This window comes from Panthera onca, chromosome D3 (genome assembly GCF_046562875.1).
Source record: "Panthera onca isolate mPanOnc1 chromosome D3, mPanOnc1 haplotype 2, whole genome shotgun sequence".
Lineage (NCBI taxonomy): Eukaryota > Metazoa > Chordata > Mammalia > Carnivora > Felidae > Panthera > Panthera onca.
The window spans coordinates 3,871,512-3,889,686 of record NC_138350.1 but is presented as its reverse complement, the minus strand read 5'-3'; the positions used below and the strand labels follow the sequence as shown (position 1 = coordinate 3,889,686).

Below are 18,175 nucleotides of genomic sequence, written 5' to 3'. Positions count from 1 at the left end.
CGTGTGGTGGGGGAGCCCGGCCGCAGGCTGGAGCGAGGGGGCTGGTGGCAGGAAGGGTCCCGGGAGGGGTGACCGTGCCCCTGTCCCTGGGGGCGGAGGAGGGAGCGTGGCTGTCGGGCTCCGGGAGCTCAGCCTGGGATGCACTGTCCCCGGCCTCCCCGAACTGCCGAGCCGCGGGGCCTCCGCACTGGGTCCGGGCAGACGGAGTCTCGATGGCAGGGGGAGGGGGACGGTGGCAGCGGCCTGCTCACGGGCTCCCCTGTGTGTGACCTGCGCCCTCTGCTCTCCCGCGCAGGACACGGAGGTGCTGAACACGGCCGTCCTCACCGGGAAGGCCGTCTCGGTTCCCGTCAAGGTCGTGGCCGTTCAGGAGGACGGCTCCGTGGTGGACGTGTCCGCGGCTGTGGAGTGCAGGTCGGCGGATGAAGACGTCGTTAAGGTAGGAGGGGCCTCTCCGCTGGGCCTCCCGAGGGTCCGGGCCTCCGGGGGGGCCCCTCCCGCTGTCCCAGGGTCCCGTGGGGCTGGCGCCAGGGTGACCACACTGAGGAGTGGGGGGCCTGGCTGGACCTGGAGGGGCCGTGCAGGTGCGCTGCTTCCCTCCCGGAGTGGGGACCCCCGGCATCTCGAGCAGAAACAATTTTCGTCCCCTCCTTTTGTTCATAGGACAAAATTTCCCTAATTTTAGCAATCCGCATGTCATCTCGATGTTTGCCAACTTCTTGTGTAAATAACATTATTTACTCTGTATTTTCTTTAACTGTCCCACTTTTTCAAAGTTAAATACTAATTTAGCCTCTGAGGGGAAGAAAAATTCTTCCTCTACCCTGCAGATTCTTCCAGCTGGACTGAGAATTAAATTGACATGAGACAGACCAACGGGAGGGGAAAAAACCAAAGTTTTTTCACATCGGCGCAGAGGCCCAATCATGAAATTGAGGCATAAAGGAACGACCAAGGCAGGCAGGTTTTGTCCTTTTTTAGACAAAAAGGCAATGAATCTGTGAGGATTTGACAGGACAGAGAAAACTTAACTTTGGGGGCTTCGGCGAGTAAGGAATTCTACCAGACAGCTCAGCTAAGCACCTGGTAAGGAATTCTATCAAGAATGAGGGCTGGGGCGGCAAATGAGCAGAAAGAAACAAGGGATGTTTATACTGCTTTCTTGTGTTACCACTTTCTCTAAATTTCCAAGCTCCATGATAAGGATGTCTCTTTACCTGCTGACACAGGGAGGGTACCTTTCACTTGAGCTCTTTAGGGTCCGAGAGGGGAGGAGCTGAGTGTCCTCATACAGCCTGTCTCTTAAGTAACTTTTATTTAAAATAACCGATATGCCCCGGGACCTCATCATGAAGACACTACCATCCACGATCTTGACGTACTAATTTTTTTGTTAACATACATTAAAATAAAAGTCCCTCCATGTGCCTCCTAATGTAATTTGAGCACCAGTGGGCTCCAGCTCATGGCTTGAGTGATCTGGCCATGGGGCATTTCCTCTGGATTCTTCGTTCTAATTAGCTGTGTCTCTGACTCCAAATTCAGCCAGGGATCAGCCCGTGGTTTATTTCATGTTCTTTGCAGGGGTCTGGTTGAAGCACCAAATTTAGAGTTTCTGCCTGTTTTTTTCTTGGCACACTGGTTGGCCATTTCCTTTTGCAGCAGACGATTCATGGAGAAAAGACTTAAAACTTCAGAAGGTCCTTTCTCCGTTAACTTGCTAAGGGAGCCCCCGGGGCCCGTCCATTCATTCATTTTAGAAAACCAAGGCACGGAGTTCTGCCTTTCCTCGCCTGTCACAGGTTCCTGTTTAGAGGTTAGATGAAACTTGGTCCCAGGCTGAAGAACTTTGCGGTAGACAGAGAGGCCTCCAGCTTCTTGCCGGGTAGAAGTGACCTCCAGGAGGCTGTGCCTCAAGCCTGAGATGGTTTTGATAAAGAAGATTTGATGTGTCTGTGAGCCCTAATTAAAAAAAAAAAAAAGCTAATCCTTAGGAAACGCAAATTTGGCACAGCCTGCTTCCTGGGCTTGGAATGCTAATTCTCCCTGGAGACAGAAAGGGGATTAGCTTCAAAGCACACGCCCGCCTTGCCCCGGGGCTCCTGGCGGGCCTTGTACTCTGTGGGCAGGTCTGATTAAACAAATCTAAGGCCTTCTGTATTCACAGTTTAGGAAGATCTGAGCCAAGTCCTACGAGCTCATCTGCACGGAATGAGAAATTCTGATGGTGCATCGCCCTTGATTGCCTTTGACAGTGCACTTCATTTACTGTTCCCATGTCATTCCAGAGGGAGACACGGGGCCGTGGCATATGAAGGTGGCGTCTGGGTGATGGTGGCCCAGACAAAAGGCCTGTGTCTGCAGCCCCTAGATGTGTGTTCCTTCCCGAGAGCCTGGGGGAGCTTCCCAGGGTGGGCTCCCTCCTCTGCCGCCTTGGAGTATGGCCTTTGCTTTGTTTCCCCTTCGCAGAGGTAACCTAGAAATATCTTCTGATAAATTGCTTTGGAAGACAGTAGTTTGGGTGGTTTTTTTTGTTTGTTTTTTGGATTTTTTTGGTTTTGTGTTTGTTTTTAACTTAGCTGTCACTCTCCATGGCCCCATGAAGTTGGAGCTCTCTTCCAGAAAATTATGACCTGATCTTCAGAAGAACAAACCAGAGTGAGCAGACCATCCAGCTTGGAGCTGCTTTTGAGACTTTTCTAGGGGAGCCCAGGCTCTGTTGCAAATCCGGGGGCTAGAATCAAGGGAGGGGTATTAATGAGTTGGATGTGATGCGTTTGTCATGGGTTTAGTGTCACTATTTGTAGGAAATGTCGCCTCAACTCTGAGATGAACAGTGTCACCTGCAGAGCTGTGCCCTGGCCTCAGTGTCATCCCAGGGGCATTTCCCAAACACGGGACACATTTGTTAGCACCCCTTGGGGAGACCCCCTAGCCTCTACGGTTGCAGAAAACACTATGATCCCCAGGGAGAATCTTGCAGGGCTCACCAAAGATCTTTGTGCCTTGGAAACTCTGTGCATTGGGACCGTGATTTAGGTAATAAGGGGAAAAGTATAAATTTAGGAAGATGTACATTGTAAACAGATCGGCTTCTTTGACTTGGGATTCAATGATGTTGGAGGGACAGAAACCGAGGACACAAATGACTTTGAAAGGCTGGAAGCTTGGCCAAATTTGGCAAGATTGGGAGGGATAAATTTTACGTTGAGAACTTCTATGTAAAAATCCACACACAGTAGAGGATGCGTCTTAATAATAGAGTGTGTGTGTGTGTGTGTGTGTGTGTGTGTGTGTGTAATATCCAAATTTTGCCATCCTGTAAAAATTGTCAAATTCACATAGAAATCTGGTTTCCAGCTCGTTATGATGAAGTCAAAAGGTTAGGTAGTCGTTTGCCCACGTTGCTTCCTGGGCCCCCCACCTGGAGCTGGGCCCTCCAAATCACGACCGCCCCCCACCCCCTCTCGCTCCCCCACGGAGGCTCGCGGGGCATTTGTCATTTCTCGTCGCCCTCTTGCTGCTGGTTTTCTGAAAGCACATTTCGGGGGAAAGTGAGGTATTTCTCGTGCCCTGGCTTCTATAAAAAGTCAGCCACAAATGCCGATCTCGCTCAGTCCCCCTGACCGGAATCTTGTGTCTTTCTAGGCGGGGGGGGCAGCACTGGATGCTGGAGTGTATTCTGCTCAAGGGTGTTGGGGGGGGAGGTACCTGGTGTCGGTGACAGAGGGGTGGTCGGAGCCCGTGTGAGCGTGGGGCCTGGTGAGAAGGAAAGGGACAGGGGTGGGGTGAAGAGGGACACAGGACAGCTCTCTCTAAGCCTTCCAGGGGCCACCGTTCGGGAGACAGAGTACATCTGTGCCATTTAAGTCCCCAGAGCGGAAATCAAAAGGAAGCCGTTCTAGCTCAGTCGAAAGACGAAGAAGTCAGAGGCAGGGAATCCTCTGGTCAAGATTTCGGTCCGACGATGTCCGCTCAAATCCCGACTCCACCTTCCTCTCTACTTGACCTTGGACAAGCTGCTTAACATCTCTGAGCCTAGCATCCTGATCTGTAAAAAGAGGACGATAATGATACAGTGTGGGATCTTCTGCAGGGATTTGTTCTAAAGTCAGCGTGTAGGTCAGAACAAACGGTAATCAAAGTAATCCTTGAAAATCCTTGACAGAAAACCTGGGTTCACAAAGTTCGAAAGATAGTTGATGTATTTTATTTTTAATTAAAAAAATATTTTTTCAAGTTTATTTATTTATTTTGAGAGAGAGAGAGACAGACAGACAGACAGACAGAGCATGAGCAGGGTAGAGGCAGAGAGAGAGAGGGAGACACAGAATCCCAAGCAGGCTCCAGGCTCTGAGCTGTCAGCACAGAGCCTGATGTGGGGCTTGAACTCATGAACCGCGAGATCATGACCTGAGCCAAAGTCGGATGTTTAACCGACTGGGCCACCCAGGTGCCCCAAGACAGTTGATATTTTTTTGAATAAATGTCTCCTTGCATTTGAGCTGTGGCCAAATTTTCGGGGGGCATTATCGGGCATAGTTCGTGTTGAAGGGAATGTTGGGGGTATCTACGTAAGTTAGATTTGAGCAGAGTTGATGGTAAGATATGTGTCTCTCTTTTATCCTCCTCTTACGTCTTCTCTTCTTTTAAATTTTTTTTTTTTCAACGTTTTTTATTTATTTTTGGGACAGAGAGAGACAGAGCATGAACGGGGGAGGGGCAGAGAGAGAGGGAGACACAGAATCGGAAACAGGCTCCAGGCTCCGAGCCATCAGCCCAGAGCCTGACGCGGGGCTCGAACTCACAGACCGCGAGATCGTGACCTGGCTGAAGTCGGACGCTTAACCGACTGCGCCACCCAGGCGCCCCTCCTCTTACGTCTTCTGATGCAAGTGTTGTCAGATAGCAACCTCCAGTTATTCCAAGCACATATAATTGAATTCTTGCTTTTCAAATCTGTGCATGATAGAATCCCAAGATGGAGTTTTGGGGATGATTAAATAAGAGTGTATATCTAAAGGAAGCCACGTGATGCTTGGTCTGCAATAGATCAATCAGTGAATGTTATATCTAAAATACCAACATCCATATTCATATCTGCGTATTTTATATTTTAGCCCCTCCTTGATTGTGGGCTACAGAGGTCTGTGGGATACAGGTCTACAGAGTCCATGGCTTTGTTTTGGTAATGGTGCTTTCCCCAGTCCTGTGCAGAATCTGGAACACAGTGGGGGCTCAATAAATATTTGTCAAATGTATTAACGAACGAAGGATGAATGAATGCTAGACCTTCCCAGAGATGGACCTGTCTGTGAGGCGAGAGTGGTTGCCTGCCTCGTCTTTCTCGGAACATCTCCACTGAATTTCCTCTTCCTGGAAATCTTGAAAGGGAGCGGGGGAGGTTTTCCGCAGTCAAAGGGACGTGGCATTGGGTAATGACCTGGCCCGGACACGGTGATCCAAGCCTTCTTGGGTTCTCGGGGGGAGGCTCTTGTTCCAGGAGGACTTACCGATGATCAGCGTGGGGGCAATGCATAAAGAGCTTTGGGAGGTACGAAGGTGGAACGCGCATGAATGAATTCTGTCACTGGGGACGGACAGTCGAGCTACTGGTATTAATAGTTAGCACGAGTTGGGAACGTAGTAGGCGACAGGTCCTGTTAGAGTGAGGACGTTAGAAATGTTGGCCCATCTAGTTTTCACAAGAAGCCTTCAAGGTAGGTGACACTACTATTGTGCGTGTATACACGAGGAACCATCACGTAGACGGGTGAGGAGCTCCCTGGGCAGTGAACGTGGGGACACAGTCCCCTTCAGTTCATCTGGGACGTTGCGTTGGGCAGGGGAGCCCTCCCGCGAGCCAGGAGCAAAGCATCATTCCATGGCTTTCTCATCCAGAAATCTGTGCTAATGGACTTTTCCTGAACTTGCCAAAGACTTTCCTTTTCACGTTCACCCCCGGGAAGTTGGTAGATTAGTTTCCTCTTGCTGCTATAACAAACTACCGTCACCTTAGTAGTTTCAACCAGTGACATTTGTTACCATGTCATACTGGGTGTCAGGGGTCTAAAATGGGTTAGTGAGGGGGGCACCTGGGTGACTCGGTTGGTTGAACGTCCGTCTCTTGGTTTCGGCTCAGGTCACGATCTCAACGGTTCGTGGGATCGAGCCCCAGGTCAGGCTCTGCGCTGACAGCACGGAACCTCCTTGGGATCCTCTCTCTCCCTCTCTCTCTGCCCCTCCCCAGCTCATGCTTTCTCTCTCTCTCAAAATAAATAAATAATAACAAGATTTTATAAATGAATGTATGAATGAATGAATGAATGAAATGGGTCAGTGGGGCTGTGTTTCTGTTCCTTGGCTTCTCCGCCTTCTAGAGGCACCTGCATTCTTGGCCGTGGCCCCTCCACACCATCTTCAAGTCAGCTGTCGTAGCACCTTTAAATCTCTCTCTCCCTCTCTCACCCCTGGTTCTGTCATTGTGTTTCTGACTCCCACCCTCCTGCCTCTCTTTACTAAGGACCTTTGTGATTTGGGTGTAATTAGGCCCACCTGGACAACCCAGGATAATCCTTTCACCTCAAATGCTTATCTCAACTACCTTTGCCCCGTATATTAGTTTTTTAGAGCTGCCGTAACAAGTTCCCACCGACTCTGAAGTTCAAACAGTATATGTTTAGGGGCGCCTGGGTGGCTCAGTCGGTTGAGCGTCCAACTTTGGCTCAGATCACGATCTCACGGTTTGTGCGTTCAAGCCCCGCATTGAGCTCGCGGCTGTCAGCGCGGAGCCCGCTTCGGATCCTCTGTGTCCCCTTCTCTCTGTCCCTCCCCCACTCTCGCTGTCTCTCTCTGTGTCTCAAAAATAAAAATACACATTAAAGAAAAGACCACAAAAGATCATAAATTTATGTTCTCCCAGATCTGGAGGCCAGAAGTCTGAAATCAACCTATGGCAGGGCTCTACTCCCTCCAGAAGCTCTGGGGAAGGATCCTTCCTGCCTCGTCCTGCTTCTGGTGGCTGCAGGTGTCCTTTGCCCGTGGCTGCGTCCCTCCAGCCCCTCCATCTTTGCTCGGTCTTGCCCTTGTGTCTCCGTATGACCTTTTTCTCTTACAAGGACACTTGTCAGGGGATTTAGTAGCCACCCTAATTCAGAGTGATCTTGTCTCAAGATCCGTGCTTACAAGAGCCTGTTTCCAGATAAGATCACATTCAGAGGTAGCAGGGGCTCGAACCCTGGACATACCACTTTGGGCCACAGGTCAACCCCCTACACCATGCAAGGCAATGTATTCACAGGTTCTGGAGACTAGGGCATGGGCACATCCGGGGAGGGGCTCTACGCTGCCCACTACAACACGTTTTCTTTTCTTCGCGAAGTTTCTTTTAAAGTTCTACAGAAGAAGGAAGAAAATGCAGTTTCCATGTTGTAATTATGACTTAATCTTTGGATTATCTATCCTCCCGACTCAGTGATGGCCTCGTGTTCTCATGTGTTGGTGACTGTACTGTTTGTCAACGAACTGTGGTCTCTGGAACCACAGTAGCCAGCCATACATCGTCAGCGGGGGAGGCACTGACTCACGCTTGGAGAGAAATGTGTAAACTCATGCTGGTCTTGAAGACGGTGCCCTCCATCTTTTTGGCTGCAATAATTACGTTTCCAGCCTTCTAGTATCAGCTGGACTTGTAATAATGAGAGGCTAAAGGCTTCGGGAAAGGGCATTAACATGTTAAAGCCTTCTCTGCCCCAGGGAAGGATTTTCTTTCCAGAGTTGGTCTGTGAGGGGTATTGGAAGACAGTGGATGTGCTGCAAAAAATACGAAGTTTTCTGCTGCTTGCTCAGCAACGTGTGGGGAGCTGGTCACTAAAGAGAACCCGAAGTCCCCTCTGGAGGGTATCAGCTTTGATCGAGCACCTGTCTTTCCTGGGTCAGGCAGCACCTACAGAGGCTGTGCGAGCCCACGCTCCTTGAGTGGTTGGATGCATAGAGAGGACCCAGGGGAAGGTAGGTGTGTCCTGATCTTGGGCTTTGGGGAAGCACATCTGAGCTGGTTTGGACTGGTGTGGTAGGTCGGGGGTAGTGGGCAGGTAGTGGTGAAATCCTGCATTGGTGAGGTTTTTTTTTTTGGTTTCATTTGGTTGTGAGTAATAGAAACCCAAATCCACTGTCTTAAGCCCCAAAGGGGGCAATATATTGACTTGTACAGCTAAAAGAGCCAGGTGACTTCAGGCAAAGTTGGATCCAGGAGCTCATCTGCCTTTCTCTCTGTGGTTCTGCACATTTTCTCCCTGTGCTGCTCCTGTTCCCTGTGCCTGGCACCTGCTCCCCAAGCCCTGCACCTGTGGGCATCCCGGTGTCCTCTGGGGGCCCTGACTCGGTGCGGCCACCTCCTTCCTGCCGTCGTGTGCCCCCTCGGGTCCTCACCTCCGTGTGTCCCTGCGTGCATATACGGATTCGGGACTCTGCACGCTGTACGTCCTCGTGCATGTCGAGGGCAGGGTCTGTGTCCCACGGGTGTCCCTGTCCCCAGGGTCCATCAGAGTGAACAGCCACAGCAGCACACGTCTTAGGCACACACGACACCAGGCCAGACTCCGCTCTGCTGGTTTCGGAGAAGGCACAGAGTCCGGCCCGCACGACCCCACGCGGTGGGTGTGGGCGTCACCGAATCTTACAGCTCGAAACCGAGGAGCTGTGCTCGGTGGGTTTTGACCAAACATCAGCCCGCCGCGTGTCCAAATTCATCGCACCAAAACGTGGACAGACACTTCTTCCCGTTTCTTCGCTCACCTATAGACAGACTTAAAGACGGATGTGTCTGGAAGTCCAGACCTTTGGGTAAGAGTTTTGATTTTTAAGTGTTGGGAAGTCATTCCGTTGAAAGAGCTCCGTAAGCACGTCTTGCCGGGGGCTGTCAGTCTGGCCCTCCCGCCCCCGGGACAGCAGGTAAATGAGAGGAAGATGCGCCCCAACCCCAGGTCGCGGGTGGGGGTGGGACGGGGGACGCTGTCAGGACCCCCCAGGTGCCGATGAGGCGGTGGGCTCAGAACAGTCTCTGCTCTGACTTCTCCTGAAAGGGTCCTTGTCGGCTCTGGGCTGCAATGGGCTCCCAAGAAGCTCTCAGACTGATCCGAATTTTATTTAGTAGGAGACACAGAGAAATCCAAAGGAGGCTTAAGGCGATGTCTCTCTCTCTCTCAGCGATGCTTGGCAAAAATTCCTACCGAGAACACTGTTATTCTATTTCTGGGCATGAATTTCCTTCCTTTGCCCACCACCAGGAGCCAGGCGGCTAAGAATAAGTTGTCAGGCAGCTTGGATGTTATTGCCTCATTTTGTCCTTCTTTGTGCTGGTGATTTGGACTTGCACTGTTCCTTCCTAATTGGGGACGGGGCATGAATTTCCTGTTGGCCGGAGGATGGGTCCTGCTGCATTCCCAGCACTGTGTTCCCATCAGCACCACTGTGATTTCAATATTGATTAGCTCTTTTGTTCATTTCGGCCTTTGCATCTCTGATGAAGAGTGAACATTCTGGAACCGTTTCTGCATAATGCAGAGAAGTCTCAGAGTGAGCCAGAGTCCGCCCGCCGACCTCCTGGCCTCGCCCCCTCCATCCACGTGGCCACGTGCTCCCCACCCTCCTCTCTTGGTGCCTCCCGTCTACTCTCCTCCACCCTGCCCTGCTCAGGTCCAAGGTCCGGGATGTGCTGGAGTCTTGGGTCTGTGCATGGGCCTGGGGCTCCTGGAGACATATTTGTTGTGCGTTCAATGGGAGGGGAAGGGACCCTCGTCGATGGTGTGGGGCTTGGTTCACGATTTAAACTCCCGCCGTGCAGCTTTGATGGTGGGCAGAGCGTATCAGCTCCATAGTCAAATTCACTGGGTTTCCCGAGGAACTCAAATCAGTTACACAGACTTTAATAGTTAACTGGGTCACTTACCTGCAAGTGCTAGGCACAGGTATGAATGGATTTAGGCACACAGGCGATGTGTGGCGGCTGCTATCACAGGCTACCGTTTTTCCAGAGGTACGATGCATATTCAACAAACTGCACATACTAAAGCATACAAATTTGACGTTCCAAATCGTCCGTCATCAAAATCAAGATAGCAAACGTATCCTCAACCCTCGAACATTCTTCCTGCCCGTCTGTAATACGCCCCTCCTGTCCCTCTCCAGTCCTCCCCAGACAAATGCACTTCTTCTCTCTGTCCCTGAAGATCAGTGTTCATTTTCTAGAGTTCTGTATAAATGGGATCATGGAGAGCGTGTTCTCTTCTTCCTACGTCTGGCTTCTTTCACCCACACGGTTCATCTGAGAGTCACACATGTTGTTGTATAGATCGGTAGCCCATCCGTCCTTACTGCAGAGGAGTGTTCCATGGTGTGTACTGTATTACACTTGGTCCATCTGGTGGTGGACATGTGGGTGGTTCCTCGTTTGTGGCTCTCACAACTATTGCCGCTACGAACGTTCATACGGGTCGTTGTCTGGGTATAAGCTTTTGGATTAGAAAAGTTGAATCATATGGTAAGTAAACATTTAACTTTTGAGAAACTGCCAGACTATTTCTAAAGTGGTTGTGCCATTTTACATTCCTGTCATCAGAGTCAGAGAGTGCTGGTACCTCCATATCCTTGTTGACACTTGGTGTGGCCAGCCTCTTTAGCCAGTCTACTGGGTGTGCGCGAGTGTGCTGTTTTAGTTTTAACTTGCACGTCCCTCTGGATTAATGATGTCAAACACCTTTTCATGTGATATTTGCCGACCACAGACCGTTGGTGAAGTGCCTGTTCAGATCATTTGCCCATTTTTTTTTTTATTGGCTTGTTTGCTGTATATCATTAGGTGTTGAGAATTCTTCTTTTGGCTTTAGGTCCTTTATCAGTTTGAAATCATGGGATTTCAAAATATTTTCTTCCAGTCTGTGTTTGTTTTTTCATGACTGATAGGGTCTTTTTTTTTTTTTACTTTTTTTTTTTAACGGTCTCTTTTTTTAATGGGGTCTTTTGAAGAGCATACGTTTTTCGTTTTGACGAGGGCCAATTCATCCATTTTTTCCCCTTTTACAGGTTATACTTTTGCTGTTGTATCTAAGAAATAATTGCCCACCCCACATTCACAAACATTTTCTCATATATTTTCTTCTCACAGTTTCATAGTGGTAGTTCTTACATTTAGATTTATGATCTATTTTGAGTTAATTTTTGTGTATCATGAGAGGTAGGTGCATAAACTCATCTCTTCTGCACATGGCCATCCAGCTGTCCTGGCACCATTTGTTAAAAAGACTGTTCTTTCCCCCCTTGAATTTTCTTGGTGTCCCTTTTTGAAAATCAATTGACCATAAGCGTAAGAGTTTATTTATGCATTCTCCACTCTATCCCAATGAACGATATGTCTCTCCTTATGACTGTATAAATGTCACCTTTTCTGATTACTACTGCTTTGTAGAAAGTATTATAATTGGGATTGGCGAACCCTCAAGCTTTGTTATTCTTTTTCATCATTATTTTGATTATCCTGGGTCCCTTTCCATTTGATTTTCAGGATGAATTTGTCCCTTTCCGCCCAAAAGGCAGATGGAATTTGGGAATTTTGATAGGTTTCACATTAAATCTGTAGATCGATTTGGGTAGAGTATCACCATCCTAACAATGTTAAGTCTTCTGATCGTGGACATGCGATGTCTTCACATTTGTGGGGTCTTCTTTAATTTCTTTCAACAATATTTAAAATTATGAGAGTGTAAGTTTTTCGCTTCCTTTTTTGTGTTTGTCCCTAAGTATTGTATTCTTTTTGGTGCTGTTGTAAATGGAATTGCTTTCTGATTTTTATTTTTGAGTTGTTCCCTGCTAGTGTACAGACACTTATTTGAGTTTTGCATTTTGATCCTCTTTCCTGTAGCTTTGCTGGATTTGTTTGTTGGTGTTATCAGTTTTTTTTAAGCGGATCCCTTAGGATTTGCTGCATACAAGGTCATGTCACTTGTAAAGAGTGACAGTTTACTTCTTCCTTTCCAATCTGGAAGTCTCTTATTTCATTTTCTTGCCTAATTTCCCCAGCTAGAATCTCAGTAAAATGTTGAATAGAAGTGGTGAGAATGGTTATTTTTGTCATTTCTCTGATCTTAGGGAGAAAGCATTTTGTCTCCATTAGGTATGATGTTAGCTGAAGGGTCTCTTCTTGGTTTTGTTTTTGTTTTATTTTGTTTTTTCTTGTTTTTGTTTTTGTTTTATTTTGTTTCTTTCTTGGACATGCCTTTTATTGTGTGGAGGGATTCCCTCCTACTTCTAGTTTGTGGAGTGTTTTTAGCACGAGGGGGTAGTGGGTTTTGTCAAATGCTTTTTTTGCATCTGTTGAGCTGATCATGTGGTTCCACCCTTCTATTGCTAGCAGTGTTATAAAGCTATTTCTGTAGAAGAAAAAAGTTTTGGAATATTTTGAAGCTCCCAGTTCTCCTTAGGTCAGGAGATAACAGCATTCTGGGCCACCTCCATTGGGTTTTTGGTTTTTTGTGTTTAAATCTCGGTTTATAAATTTGTGTGCTCGATTATTTCTCAGCTCCACACGCGGATGTAGAAAATCGCAACAGCATTGCTCTGTCTTAGACTCAAGAATAAGCTGGTTGCCATCCGTGCATCCAGAGTCTCAAGCAGCGTGGGTGGAAGGAGGCTTCTAGTTTGAAGCTTTTGTTGTATAAATAGAAGTTATTAACCATGGGGGTGCCTGGGTGGCTCAGTCAGTTCGGTGTCTGACTCTTGATTTCGGCTCAGGTGGTGATCTCACGGTTGATCACCGTGATCACTGGTTGATCACTGGTTGATCACTGGAGCCCCGTGTTGGGCTCTGTGCTGAGTGTGGAGCCTGCTTAGGATTCTGTCCCTCTCAGGACACCTGGGTGGCTCAATCGGTTCAGTGTCTGGCTTCGGCTCAGGCATGATCTCGCGGTTCGTGAGTTCGAGCCCCGGGCTCACTGCTGTCAGTGCAGGGCCCGCTTAGAGTCCTCTGTCCCCTCTCTCTGCCCCTCCCCTGCTTGTGCTCTCTCTCTCGCACACAAATAAAAATAAGCATTAAAAAAAAAGATTCTCTCCCTCTGCCCCTCTCTCCCCTCACATTCTCTCTCTCTCTGTGTCTCTCTCAAAATGTTATTAACCACGAGCCAGGTTTAGGGGCGGACTTTCGGGAGTGCCTGGTATCCCTGGCAGGGATGCTAATCGGGGCGTGAACCCTCATTTGATTTGTCTCCTCCTGATGAATGTCCAGTGCCGTTGACCCTGAGCTTGATTTTAGAAGCGGAAGCCGCTGAAGTTCCTAGACGTTTGTTTAGCGGGGAGCACATAGGCTGGTCTTGTACGTCTCCTACACAGAGACGTGAACCTCGGGTATAAAAGTGTTCCTCCTAGCTCGGCACGGAGCCGGGTTCATCAGGAGGCACGTCTCTCCTATCCACGCGCAGATCCCTGGCGTTTGCGCGCAGCCTGTGAAGGGGCATCGCAGGCAAGGGAGCTGGGCCAAGTTATGTTACATCATCTTCTCTGGTAGCATCTTACTCTGGTAAGTTTCTGTACTTGTTAAATCCCTGGGAGCCTTCATCTGGGCTGAGGACGGATGTGTCTCCCACACCTCTTATGTCCCGTTGATGTAACACGGCTGGCAAGCAGGTCCGAGGAGGGAAGAATCAGAGATCAGGTGCCAAACCGGGGATGCTGCCTCCATGACCCGTACGTAAACGATAGACACAACTGCCTTTAAGCCTTCTGGGTTGGCCCCTCCGGGAGGGCACGGGATTTTGTCTATCTTGTTCGGTGCTGATTCCTTCCTGGCTGGAGAGGCACTTGGCACACAGTGGGCCCTCAGCAAATATTTGTTGAATGCATGAACGTCGAGAACCTCTAAAAAGTAATCTCCCAAAGTAACGAAGATCAGCGCACGGTCACTTCCTCAAGCCTCGCGCTTGGTTTGAGAGAGGAGAAGAAATCGAATCCCGGCGGTGCGTCTGGCAGTGGGGCGAGCACAGCTCCCGGGGGATGAGACCGTCTCCTCCAGCTCTTGGCTGTGGATCTGAGAGTGCATTTGCTTCGGAGAGCACTGCAGGGGTGGCTCCTGTGGGTCCCTGCGCCAGAGAGGGGCTGCAGGTCTGCGTGATTCCATTGCAGCCGGATTGGGACTTTCTACAGTTATTTAATGGCGACAGTAGAAGCAAACGCTTTTGTGATGGTTGTTTGGAGAGACAGATGGGCTTCCTGAGGGCAGCAGCCAAGCCCGGTCCTTCTGTCCCAGTGCCAGCACCTCCCGCAGAGCCTGGAGAGCTCATTCTCAGCAAATGGGAGCCGAGCCCTCAGCAGGTGCTTGCAGAGTGCACGACATCCTCCCTTGTGGCCGAAGGGAAAGTGCCGCAGGGAACTCAGGGTGGGTCAGTCTTTCCTTAGATTCTACCTCTTCCCCCTCGCCCGTCTCCCGCGTGCACTTACCGAGTGAGCGCTCTTGCAGGGCGCTGTTTTTGGTGTCGTGGGGGAGGTGTTAGAACATGTTGGTTTAATGGTTTGTTGATCCCTTCTCTCCGTTAAGCTGGCAGCTCCATGAGGGGCTGGGACCGGGCTGAGCTTGCTTGTTGTGTATCCCTGTCACCCAGCACCGTGCCTGGCAGGTGCTCTTTGAACGGGCGGTGAATGCAGTCTCGTGGGGGCGAGGGGCTTATTGGTGCCAGGGATGATGCCGCTGCTCATGGAAGAGGGGCAGGCTTGGTGTCCGGCAGACGTGGGTTCTAATTCTGCCCCAGCTGTCACTCTCTGGGGAGTTGTGGGCAATCTGCTTTCCAAAATGAGCCTCAGAGACTAGCGTTTATTGAGCACCTACTACGTACTGACGCCTAAGCTCTTCAGGTATAGCGATTCATGTAATACTTAAAATAGCCCCGTCGGGTCTGACTTACAATCTACGTTTACAGATAAGAAAGTTGACGCAACAGGGAAGCAAGGCACTCACTGTCACCTAAATGAAGGTCACCGAGTTGGTAAATGTCAGGGCTGGGGTTTGACCTTGGGCAGCTGGACTCCGGGCCAGGGCTCTGGGCCCCTGCTTCGCAGAAAGCAGAGACCACTGTTTCACAGTGAACGCGGCCCCACTGAGTGGTCAGATTCTTGTTTCGGGGGTAGGCAGGAATGCCGTCTTCCACAGCTGCTAGGAACATAAATTCCGTCTCCGCCGAAAACAAGGAACCAGATTTCTCCGAGGGGACGGAGAGGATCATGCCTGTTACTGAAACGGACCCTCATCGCTTCCATTTCCAAGAGGATAGGGGTTTCCAGCAGGAAAAGATCATGTATATTCATGCAGTCGACTTACTCTTTGCTGATTACATCTTCTAAACCGCTCTTGGATTCATTTGCCATGGAGACATTTAAGGCTTAGCTTGAAATGCTAAAAGAAAATCTCAGATTTCAAACACTTCTGTTGACTTCTGTTCCCCCTGCGGTGCTGGGTTAGCCTTCTAGAGAGCCCCCCAGCCCAGACGTGCCGTACCGTTTTGACCACCTCTAAAGCTCAGTCTAACAGGCTCTTTTTAACAATTAAAGACCTCAGCCTCAAGCGATTGCCCTAATAAAGTCATCTCTTAACGCCCTGGACAACTGAGTGCTTTCCATCATCAAGGGCGTCAAGCGTATCACTCCCCAGGGTGTCCGTTCCCAAGAGGAGAGAGATGAATATATCGAGTTCCTGACATCCTTTGTGTTGAGTGTTGAGTAAATATTTGGGTTACACCCTGACTTCTTTTCCTACGAGCGCAGTTCTGCACAGAGCATTAGATGGCCCTGTGCGAAGGCTGTCTGTGTGTGTGAAGGTGACCCCTGGGGATGGCTGGTTCCTCAGGTGCCTTTCTTAAGAGCCGCGTTGAGTGACCAAACAGTACTGAGACGCTTGCGGGGTTTTCCAGCTCTGATTTCTGTGCTTACACTTGGCCCTGGTTGGGACAGCAGGGACTTTGGTCCAGCCTGTTGGGCAAGTGAATTTTGGTTTCATAAATATATCTAAATGATATAGGATGAGTGACACATGAGCCGAGACAGTACTTCCTCGTCTGTGCCCATGTAGACGTCACCAACCAATCCTCAGCACTTCTTGCCGGCTCCTTCTCAAGAGAGAGCTCCCTTGAGCAGCTGCTGTGTGTTCATTTGCATTGGCAAGTGAGACGAACCTGTTTCCTATTTCTGGTAGAGTCTGGGGCACTAAGAAACGTTTTGCTGAGGACTGAAGAGTGTGGGGACGCCTGGGCGGCTCAGTGGGTTCAGCATCTGACTCTTGGTTTTGGCCCGGGTCGTGATCTTACGGTTTTGTGAGCGGAAGCCCGGAGTCAGGCTCTGTGCTGCCAGCTCGGAGCCTCTGCTTTGGATCCCCTGTCCCCCCTCTCTCTCTGCCCCTTCCCCACCGGTCCTTTCTCTCTGCCTCAAAATAAATAAATAAATTGAAAAAAATAAAGTCTTTAAAAAAACAAGATGTTATTAGGAAAATCATAAGGAAGAGAAACTGCATTTATCGTATGTACTGTATTTATGAGAAAAAAAAATCCATAGTGGATGTGTGCAGTTCAAACCCGGATTGGTCAAGGGTCAACTGTCTATCAGGATGTCCTTAGGCCAGAGGCCGTGAAACGACAGGCTTTGAGGCAAACATAGCCCTCAAGACATGCTCTTTTTGGCCGGGAAAGTACTTGACAATATAGATACTTGGATGCCAACATTCACAAATTAGTTGATTTCACCCAAACGCCGGGCTGCTCATTTCCCTCGGAAAGTGAGATCTCCAGACGCAGCCCCAGTGTCCCTGAGCTGCAGTGGTAGGCTGGTGAGTACGGCTGTCCCCTCTGCAGGGGATTCGGGGGTCTCCCCTGAGTTTCTCACAGTCCCCAACTTCCCCACCATTCACAGCACACCTGCCTCGCTCCCTCGTGTCACCTCCCCACTGCGGGAGGGATTTGGTTATCGGGCCAACCCCAGGCCAGTCGTGCGGAGATAAATAGCTAGCTGTATGAGTAAATTGAGTTCTATTATAAACACATTAGGTAAGTTACATGTATCCGGTCTGAAATAGTAGGACAATATACGAGGTGCAATTATGCGAATTTATTGCTAGTGTCAGGAGGGGTTTCTGCAAAGCTGAGTCACTTCACGTAAAAACTGCTATAATTTCAGCAAGCATGGGGCTACTTCCCGGGCTGGTCAGAGCACAGTTTTTGTACCCGGAATTTCACACAGCCCAGGCCCTGCCGGGATGGGTGCAGAGGCCATCGGGGTGGACCCCGGTGACGCTGTGCAGCCAAGCATTGAGTTCGTGTCAGGTCGTCCCCTGTGGCTGCCAGCCAGGCTGGGTTCCCATGTGCCGGGCTCTCTGGAGATGGTCACTGGGAGCCGGGACGTCCAGCCCCTCTCTTCGCGGCACTGAGCGAATCTCGTCTCGGCCAGCGCCCCTCAGCACGGACCTTTCACACCCCTCTCGTCTGCATTTCGGTTTTGCAGCGGCTGGACCATCGTCCGTAATTCTGCTCTCGCTTTGCCTGGAGTCTCAGAGATAACACCCCTTGGCTGCCGGTTTTCGTACCCAGAGTTCACGATTCGCGGTGTTCTTTTATAGGAAAGTTTCTTCTCTAAAAGAGATTTTCATTAAGTGCTTTCAGAGTGAGTTTGGAAAACACGAACCCTCTCTTTCCCCTGAGAATATGCTTATCCTGCCAAAATGCTTTCCTATTATGCGACTAATTTATGTGCAAGCCCCGAACACCTAAGCTTCTGACTCTGGCATCCGTGCCAACGGAGCCTAATTAACAGCGCGTCTCTCCAGCAGGCCCAGTGCGTGCAGAGCGGGCGCAAGAAGCCGGGCACAGCCATATGCTGGGCTCTCACCAGATAAACACCCCCTAATCCCTTCTGGGGCACCGTTCGATGAATGTGAAGTGCTTGGATCTTTTCCTAAGCTAACGAGCATTGGTGGTGCTTTTAAAATCTCCCAATGTCAAGGGATGAGACGCTAAAATGAAAACATTCCACACATAAGCGTATGCTACACTTCACATCAGATCGTCATCGTGGGCCTCATTTGCTGGTGTAGTTTTGTTTAAGGGGCAAAATTCTGGAAGCACTTGTTTGTTTCTTAGGGTGGGATCAAACC

General features: G+C 49.7%; 1 protein-coding gene across 3 annotated transcripts in view; it reads left to right on the top strand.

Annotated features, from left to right (window-relative positions):
* Positions 1–18,175, top strand: part of LOC132665160 (transmembrane protein 132B) — a 366,585-nt gene that overhangs the window by 321,924 nt on the left and 26,486 nt on the right. For all 3 annotated transcript variants that reach the window (XM_078435941.2, XM_078435942.2, XM_078435943.2), the window contains one exon: positions 296–439. In XM_078435941.2, the coding sequence (XP_078292067.1) occupies positions 296–439 (144 nt within the window). The remainder of the gene's footprint in view (positions 1–295; positions 440–18,175) is intronic.